Genomic DNA, 7,795 nt, shown 5'->3' on the forward strand with positions numbered 1-7,795 from the left:
GGGGATGGTTTTGGCATTTCTGACCCTGCTGGTGCTGGCAACTCGAGGAGCGAGGTCAGCTCCCTGCACCGGGGCTCTGCAGTGCCACCAGCAGCTCTGACCAGGGACAACCAGGGACACACCAGTGACACGAGTGACAACCGGTGACACACCAGGGACAACCAGGGACACACCAGTGACACGAGTGACAACCGGTGACACACCAGGGACAACAAGGGACACACCAGGGACACACCAGTTACACATCAGTGACAACCAGTTACAACCGGTGACACACCAGGGATAACCAGGGACACACCAGAGACACACCAGGGATAACCAGTGCCAACCAGTGACACACCAGTGCCAACCAGCTCCTCTCCAGACTGGGGCAGCCCCCCAGCTTTCCCAAGACCCCCCACGTGTGAGATGGTGCCAGCAGGGTGAAGGCAGTGAGGAAGGCAGGGGGGACATCCAGTCCCTCCATCCAGGGATCCCAGTCCATCCAGGACCCCAAATCCATTTCTTCTGCTGGCAGCACCCACCAGAGCAGCCCCTTCCCACGAGATCCCCCTGGATGGCTCCATCCCCGCTCCCCACCCCGGCCCTGCCTGCTTTAATTGGTTCCAGCTCCCGCAGGCTTTGAGAGATGAAAAGCCCTCGACAGGAGGAGTGTGGAGCGTTCATGATTTATTAATGGCCAGCCATCATTATTTTACCTTTCAAGTGTTCGGGCAGTGGCGAGGAGGGAAGGAGAGGGGGGAAACCCTGTGAACTTCCCAGGATTTTCCTCTCCATCTCCTGGCCGCCCCCAGCAGCCAGCGCTGCCGCTTTTCCAGAGGGGCTGCTTGGCAGATCCATGGTGGCATCCCGGGAAAACAGCGTGGCCAAAGGGAGCTGCAGATCCCGGCTGGAGCCTCCAGCGCTCCATCACCGGGCTGAGCCTGCTGCTCACCCGTTCCAGCCCCTCTGCTGAGCTCTGCTGGGTGCAAATTCATCTGCTGCCCGCACAATTCCCACCATTTCTGCTGCAGCATCTCCCATCCAAGTGTTGGCTGGGAATTACAACCCCCAAAGGGATGGGCTGGGAGCTGGGACAGCGGGAGAGAGGGAAAAAGGGATTTGGCAGTGCTGGACCAGGCAGAGATGCTCCCAAGGCTCCGATGGACCCATCCAGACCCCACCACAGACACAAAACCCCGGGATATGACAAGGAGAACACACGGAGCAGCACAGGGCAGAGCAAGGTTTTTCCAAATGTGGGGTTTTTTTGTTGTTTTTGTTTTGTTTTTGTTTTTTATTGGCATAAATAATTCATACACTGTCACCTCACCAAACACTGCACGAGAAACCACGGGAACAAATGGCTATCCAGGTCTGCAGGTCCCAGAGATTCGCACCCAGCCAGACAGCGGAAATTAGAAATTACTTTCTTCAAGTGTAGAAAACGTTAGAAATGTTCCTGTACAAATTTACAGCGGGGAGAATCCATCGTGCCTTTCTCAGAAATTCCTTTTTTTATTATTATTATTTATTTTGTCAGTGGTTTGTGGGGGTGATTTGTATTTTTATTTCTCACCAGCTTCTTTTTTTTTTTTTTTTTCAGGGGGGTTTTTTTTTTTTGCAACGACGACAAAAATATATATATATATATATATATTTATATATATTTATATATATATATTTATAAAAAGAAAAAAAAGGGGGGCGGGGGGGGAGAGGAAAAGGGAACTGAAAATCAGCTCATTCTGCAGAACTACCACGGAGAAAACGAAGCAGGCCAGCGAGTTCAGTTGGAAACTGTACAGGATGGAGGTCTGTATATATCTATATACATACATATAGAGATATGCATATATATCCATATATACCTTATGTACAAGGCAATGGAACACGGGAATTTACAGGGACCTGAAATTAAAGGCGACGCTCGCGGCTGACCAAGCTTCCCCCCCACCTTGAGGGTTGTTGTTGTTGGCAACCAAATGGATAAATTCAAATAAAGTCATAGAAATTCAAATAAATTCATAGAAATTCAATTAAATTCAAATAATTTAAAATAAATAAAGGGTGAAGAAAGGAGGAAGGGCTCGAGGCAGGGCACTTGGGGGGCAGAGAGAGGCTCATGGCACCACCAGCACAGAGCCCTTCTCCTCACACAGCCACAGAGGCCGAGTTCCAGGCACCAGCGCTTCCACAGAACCCTAAATTGGCACAAGGAGATGTTGGACTGGGTGTTGGGAGGGGATTTTTCCTGGGCAGGCCCTGGCACAGGGTGCCCAGAGCAGCTGGGGCTGCCCCTGGATCCCTGGCAGTGCCCAAGGCCAGGCTGGACATTGGGGTTTGGAGCAGCCTGGGATGGTGGAAGTTGTCCCTGCCGTGGGGTTTAAGGTCCCTTCCAACACAAACCCTTCCAGAATTCCGTGCTCTAGGAAGGGTTGAGCAGCTCCTCCACCTCCAAGACATTCATTTCTGCCTCCCATCCATCCAAACTCTGCATCATCCCAGCTCCTGCCACACCCAAGGACTGGATAAAAGTCATGGGGGCCGAAATCTGAGCTCGTCATTCCCAGAAATTGCCCGGTCAGGGCTCAGCGAGGCTTTGGCAATTTGTGGGGAAAGGGAAATAGAAGGAAAAGCAGGGAATCTCCTTTCAGCAGCTGAAGGAGGACACGGAGCTTTGGGGCCACCTCTCCCATCTCTGGGAGAGTCCAGACAGCCCAGCCCCAGACGTGGTGTCAGCATCAAAACACTGGGAAAAACCTCGGGCAGCAGCAGAGCCAGGGGCGATGGGAGAGCCCGGGAGGGCGGTGGGAGAGCCCCGGGAGGGCGGTGAGAGAGCCCCGGGAGGGAGAGGGGAGAACCCGGGAGGGAGAGGGGAGAGCCCCGGGAGGGAGAGGGGAGAGCCCGGGAGGGCGGTGGGAGAGCCCCGGGAGGGCGGTGGGAGAGCCCGGGAGGGCGATGGGAGAGCCCCGGGAGGGAGAGGGGAGAGCCCGGGAGGGAGAGGGGAGAGCCCCGGGAGGGCGGTGGGAGAGCCCGGGAGGGAGATGGGAGAGCCCGGGAGGGCGGTGGGAGCATGAGGCAGTCCAGAGCTGCAGGGCTGGCCCAGGAAAGCATCACTGGGCTGTGGGGAGGTGCCCTGGGGCTGGGGGCGGCTCCTCCGTCTCAAAGGCTGCGCTCAGCTAAGCCCAGCTCTGGGAATAAGCCTGGCTCGCAGCTAAACCCAGCTAAACCCTCTCCCTCCTTCAGAGCTCCTGTTAGAGGCCACTGTGGAGAGCTTCTCCTGCATCGTCCCCTCCCCGGTTGAGCGCTGGATATTTTTAACTGGGCCAAAAAAAAATCCTTCAGAAAGGCAAAGTCAAAAAAACCCCAAACAACAACAAAAATAAGATTTGTTGGTTTGGTGAGTGGGGTTTTTTTTGGTTTTTTTTAATAATGAAGACTTTAAAAATAAGAAGGAATGATGGAAATAATGGGGCTGCCTGATAAACTGGAATGGATTGGGAGGAGCTGCTCCTTGGAGCTCATCTGGGAGAAGTTCAGGACAGCTCTTTTTCCATCCATCCCATTGTGCTGTGCCTGTGGCTGAGACCCCACGGCAAGGGGAGAGGGGATGAAGAGGGGGGTGAGGAGGGAGAGGTCGGCTGTAGGAATATTTGGTTCCTTCCAGGTGCCCAAAATTCGGTGGAGAAAGGTGTGGCCAAGGGGGAATGAGAGAGGACGAGGGGAATGGCTTTAAACTGCCAGAGGGCAGAGCTGAGCGGGATATTGGGAAGGAATTGTTTCCTGGGAGGGTGGGGCTGGGATGGAATTCCCAGAGAAGCTGAGGCTGCCCCTGGAAGTGTCCAAGGCCAGGCCGGACGGGGTTTGGAGCGGCCTGGGATAGTGAAAGGTGTCCCTCATGGCAGGGATGAGCTTTAAGGTCCTTTCCCACCCAACCCATTCCTTGGTTCTGTGGCTGAGGCTGCAGCCCGGTGAGGCCCTGACACCACGGGGGAACCAACCCAGCACCCATCAGGTGATCCTGGCCCACAAAATCCATCGGGTGTCCCATGGGGGACACACCAAGGTGAGACTTGGGACACCGGGAGTAAACCCCCAGTGCCCCCAGGACAGACATTGTCCCCTCCCTCCACCATAAATCCACCCGGCCCCAGCCCTGTGCCACCCCGGGGATGAGCAGCACCCCTGGGCTCACCTCCTCCCCACACCCTCCCCTGTCTCCTGCTCCCCTGGGGAGTTCACACAGACCAAACCCACAGCAGGACAGCGACCATCGCTCCCTCCGGACGGGCTCTGGGGGTCGGGGACACCTCCCCGTGCCCCTCCCAGCACCCAAAACCTCTGGGAAAGGGGATTTTGTGCCTCCCCCAGAGCCCGGGGCAGCGGAGGTGAAGGCATCGGTGAAAGCTCAGAGAGGCTCCGAGGTTTTAGTGCAACGTTCGCTGCTCCTGGGCACAGCAGGGAGAGCTGGGAGGGGACAGGGACAGCACAGCCCATCTGCTGGGGGAAAGGGAAAGGGGGGATGAGGAGGTGAGCCCTAACTCAGGGACCCCAAATTGTGCTGCTGGAGCAGGGAGCAATTAACCCAAGTTAACCCAATTAACCTAAACGAGGGCTCAGCCTGCGCATCCCAGCCTCATCCCAGCTCCACACGCTGCCTCCCAGAGAGGGATGGGATCCCAAAAACACCAGCAGGAGACTCCTCCAGATCCTTTTTGGGGGCTGGATCCACCCCTCCCTGCTCCTGCCCACCTTGGAATTTTCACTCATGTGGGGATTTTAAAACCCCCACAATTAAAATCCCATCTCATCCCAGCTGCAATTAAGTTTCTGATCTTCATTTACTTATGCTAAAGCGCTCCCAACACCAGCAAGGAGGAGCTGGGGGAGCAGCCAGACAAACCAGGGCCGGTTAAATTTGCAAAGCCTCGTGACGGCTCCAAATTAAAGCGAACTGAGACTACAATTGAATTATCCGGGATGATAATGCCCCATGAGAGCCTGGGAATGGGATCTGCTCTCATCTGACAGCTCATCTGAGGGGCTGGAGAGCCCACCCGGGCTGGGGGGACAGGGAAATACCAGCACGTGGAATCCAGGTGGCAACAGCACCTCCCAAGGAGAATTTTTTTGGGGAAACCCTGGGATTTGGCTGATGGGAGATGAGTTTGTGGCAGGGGGGTGGGGAATGGGCATGGCTGAGGTGTCCCCGTGTGGGGCTGGGAGATGCTCTGTACAACCAGAGCCTGTCTGCATTCCCAGCTGCAGGAATGAGCCTTAGGAGAGGGGATGGATCCCAATTCCAGCTGCCCCGCTGTGCCCAGCCCCAGAGCATCCCCAAACGCGGGGTTTTGGGAGCGAGGAGCGAAGCCAGGAGCAGGGCAGCGCTGAGGGCAGGGCGGGGCTGGCTGATGAGAAACACACCGGGAAAAGCGGATAAATGATCGGGAATGTGGAGATGTGCCCCGCCGGGAGGGACACCCGCGGGGGGACGCGTAAGTGGCCGCGGCTGGCAGGGAGAGAAGCCACTTGTGAAAGGTCAGCGCTGCCCACGAAGGGGCTGCGGGGGCTCGGGGGGAGCGGGACAGATGCATTTCCCCACGGGGGAGCAGCTAATGGCAGTGGCGCTCCCTGGCCCCGCAGGATCCGGGGATAAACTCATGAATCAGCGACATTCCCCCTTTTTTCATGACAAAACCGCAAAGAAATAAATAAAGGGAATTAAATAAACCCACAGAGAACCGAGAACAAGCCCTCCCCAGCCGAGCATCATCGTGAGCGCTGGGTCGGGATCAGAGGAGCCCTGGGGATAAATTGAAGTCATCGTCCAGTGGGTCAGCCCTGCTCGGGGAGGGGACTGTCCCCAGAGCCACCGCCCGTGCACCGAGAGCCGCCCGCTGCTGTCCCGGTCCCACCGCAGCCGGGCGCTCCCGGGGCTGCTCCGGCTCGTCCCGCCCGCTCCGAGAGGATTCCCGGGATGATGAAACGCTGCGGGGGAAGAGTCTCATTGCCGGGCCGCTGTCGGCCCCGCTGCTCCTCCATAGCGCAGGCTGGGAAGCGGAGAGGAAGAGGAGACCCGCTGGGGGAGGAAGGCACCGTCCCTTAACTCCTCCCGTCACAGCCTGGAAGGGACACAAGGAGCAGAGTCAGCACCGGGCGCCTCCTCCCGCGGGGGTTTGCAGGGAAGATCTTGGGGAAAAAACTCCTGGGACGGCTTTTCCACGGAGCTGCTGGCACAAGCAGCGGGGGAAGCCGTGAGCTCCCGTGCCAGGCCTGGGGACCGCTGCCATCCCTGAGCATCCAGGATCCCGAGGGATCCAGGGGTACCGCAGGCAGCTCATCCCTGCCAGGATTCCCGACTCCCCGGGAAAGCCAGGACCTCACAGGAGCAAGAGCCAGAGCCGATGTGGAAGGAATCGGCTCCCGTGGAGAGCTGAGCTGGAACATTCTGATTAGCAAAAGACTGGGCCGGTAATTAACAGGGAGCTGCGGGGCAGCCCCAGCCCAGGGCAGGCGGAGTATGGCTCAGCGATCGGAAAAACATTCCCAAACCCAGCGGAGCGATCCCGGAGCTGCCTCGGGGCTCAGCGTCCCTCAGCACTCCTTGCCCGGCTGCCGGAGCTGGGCTGGTGCCTGCTTGGAGCGGGGTTTGGGGATTAACTCCCCTCCCGATGAGCGGCTCCCGCTCCGGGTGATTTGGGGGCCACCTGGCCGCGGGCTCTGCTCTGCCCCCCAGGGACAGGGAGTGGCACAGGGGACATTCCAGACACTCCTGGGGCCTCCCAGGTAAGGCAGTTTGTTATCAGCATCAGGAGAAACCGGCATCTCCAACCCTCTGTAAGGACCGAGAGCGATTCCCCAAGCCCCCAAAATGTCCTCACGTCTCTTTCTGAGCTCACATCTCCTTCCCTCCATCCATTCTCATTTCCAGCCTCCGGGGATGCACGCTGGGAGCTGGAAAAATCCCCCCCGTGAATGCCACCCCCGCACGGGTGAGATTTTTGTTCTATTTGTCACAATATGACAAATTCCAGGGAGGAAAATGAGTTTCTGAGTGATTGCTCCACGTCTTGCCTGCTGTTCCCAACAGGGCAGATCCTGAAATCCCAACTGGGGACCCACTGATGCCGTTTCCTGGAGCACGGGGATGTGACTAAGCCAAAGCAGGGGAACGGAGCAGGATTGGGCCATGGGAGAAGAAGGGATCAGGCTGGAATCTGCCATGGCTGAGGGTCTGGGAAGGGTCCCTGGGCAGGGCATTCCCCCATCCATGAAATCCAGGATGGGCAGGGATGGGGACTTACTCTGCCGACTTCCAGAAGTGCCCCGGGTGGGAAAGGCGGCGGTTGCGCTTTGGCAGTTTCTCCAGCATGTCCATGAGCTTGGTGAAGGTGGGTCTCTCCTCCTGCTCGTAGGCCCAGCAGAACAGGAGGATGTCCTGGAGCCGGAGGGAGAGCGCCTCAGGAAACCCAGCCAGGTGCTCTCCCAGCGGGAATTGAGCTCTCCCACCACAGCCCTCACCCCCAGCAGCCACAAGGAACCCATCTCCATCCCCACATCCTTGGGAAGGGCTGGGATGGAGGAGATGTGTCCATGTCATGAGGATCCCATTTCCATCCCCACATCCTTGGGAAGGGCTGGGATGGAGGGGACGTGTCCATGTCATGAGGATCCCATTTCCATCACTGGATTCTTGTTAAGGATTGGGATGGAGGAGATGTGTCCATCCCATGAGGATCCCATCTGCATCCCCACATCCTTGGGAAGGGCTGGGATGGAGGAGATGTGTCCATCCCATGAGATCCCATTTCCA

At 57.4% G+C, this 7,795-nt stretch overlaps 1 protein-coding gene across 1 annotated transcript in view; it reads right to left on the reverse strand.

The window, feature by feature from the left end:
- Positions 1 to 2,862: 2,862 nt before the first annotated feature.
- The window catches only part of KSR2 (kinase suppressor of ras 2), a 74,560-nt gene continuing 69,627 nt past the window's right edge, over positions 2,863 to 7,795 (reverse strand). Inside the window, exons 20-21 of the mRNA XM_015643488.3 lie at positions 7,287 to 7,420; positions 2,863 to 6,104 (exon numbers count right to left, since the gene is read on the reverse strand). Of these exons, the coding sequence (XP_015498974.1) occupies positions 6,098 to 6,104; positions 7,287 to 7,420 (141 nt within the window). The 3' untranslated portion in view covers positions 2,863 to 6,097. The remainder of the gene's footprint in view (positions 6,105 to 7,286; positions 7,421 to 7,795) is intronic.

Source organism: Parus major, chromosome 15 (genome assembly GCF_001522545.3).
Source record: "Parus major isolate Abel chromosome 15, Parus_major1.1, whole genome shotgun sequence".
Taxonomy (NCBI): Eukaryota; Metazoa; Chordata; class Aves; order Passeriformes; family Paridae; genus Parus; species Parus major.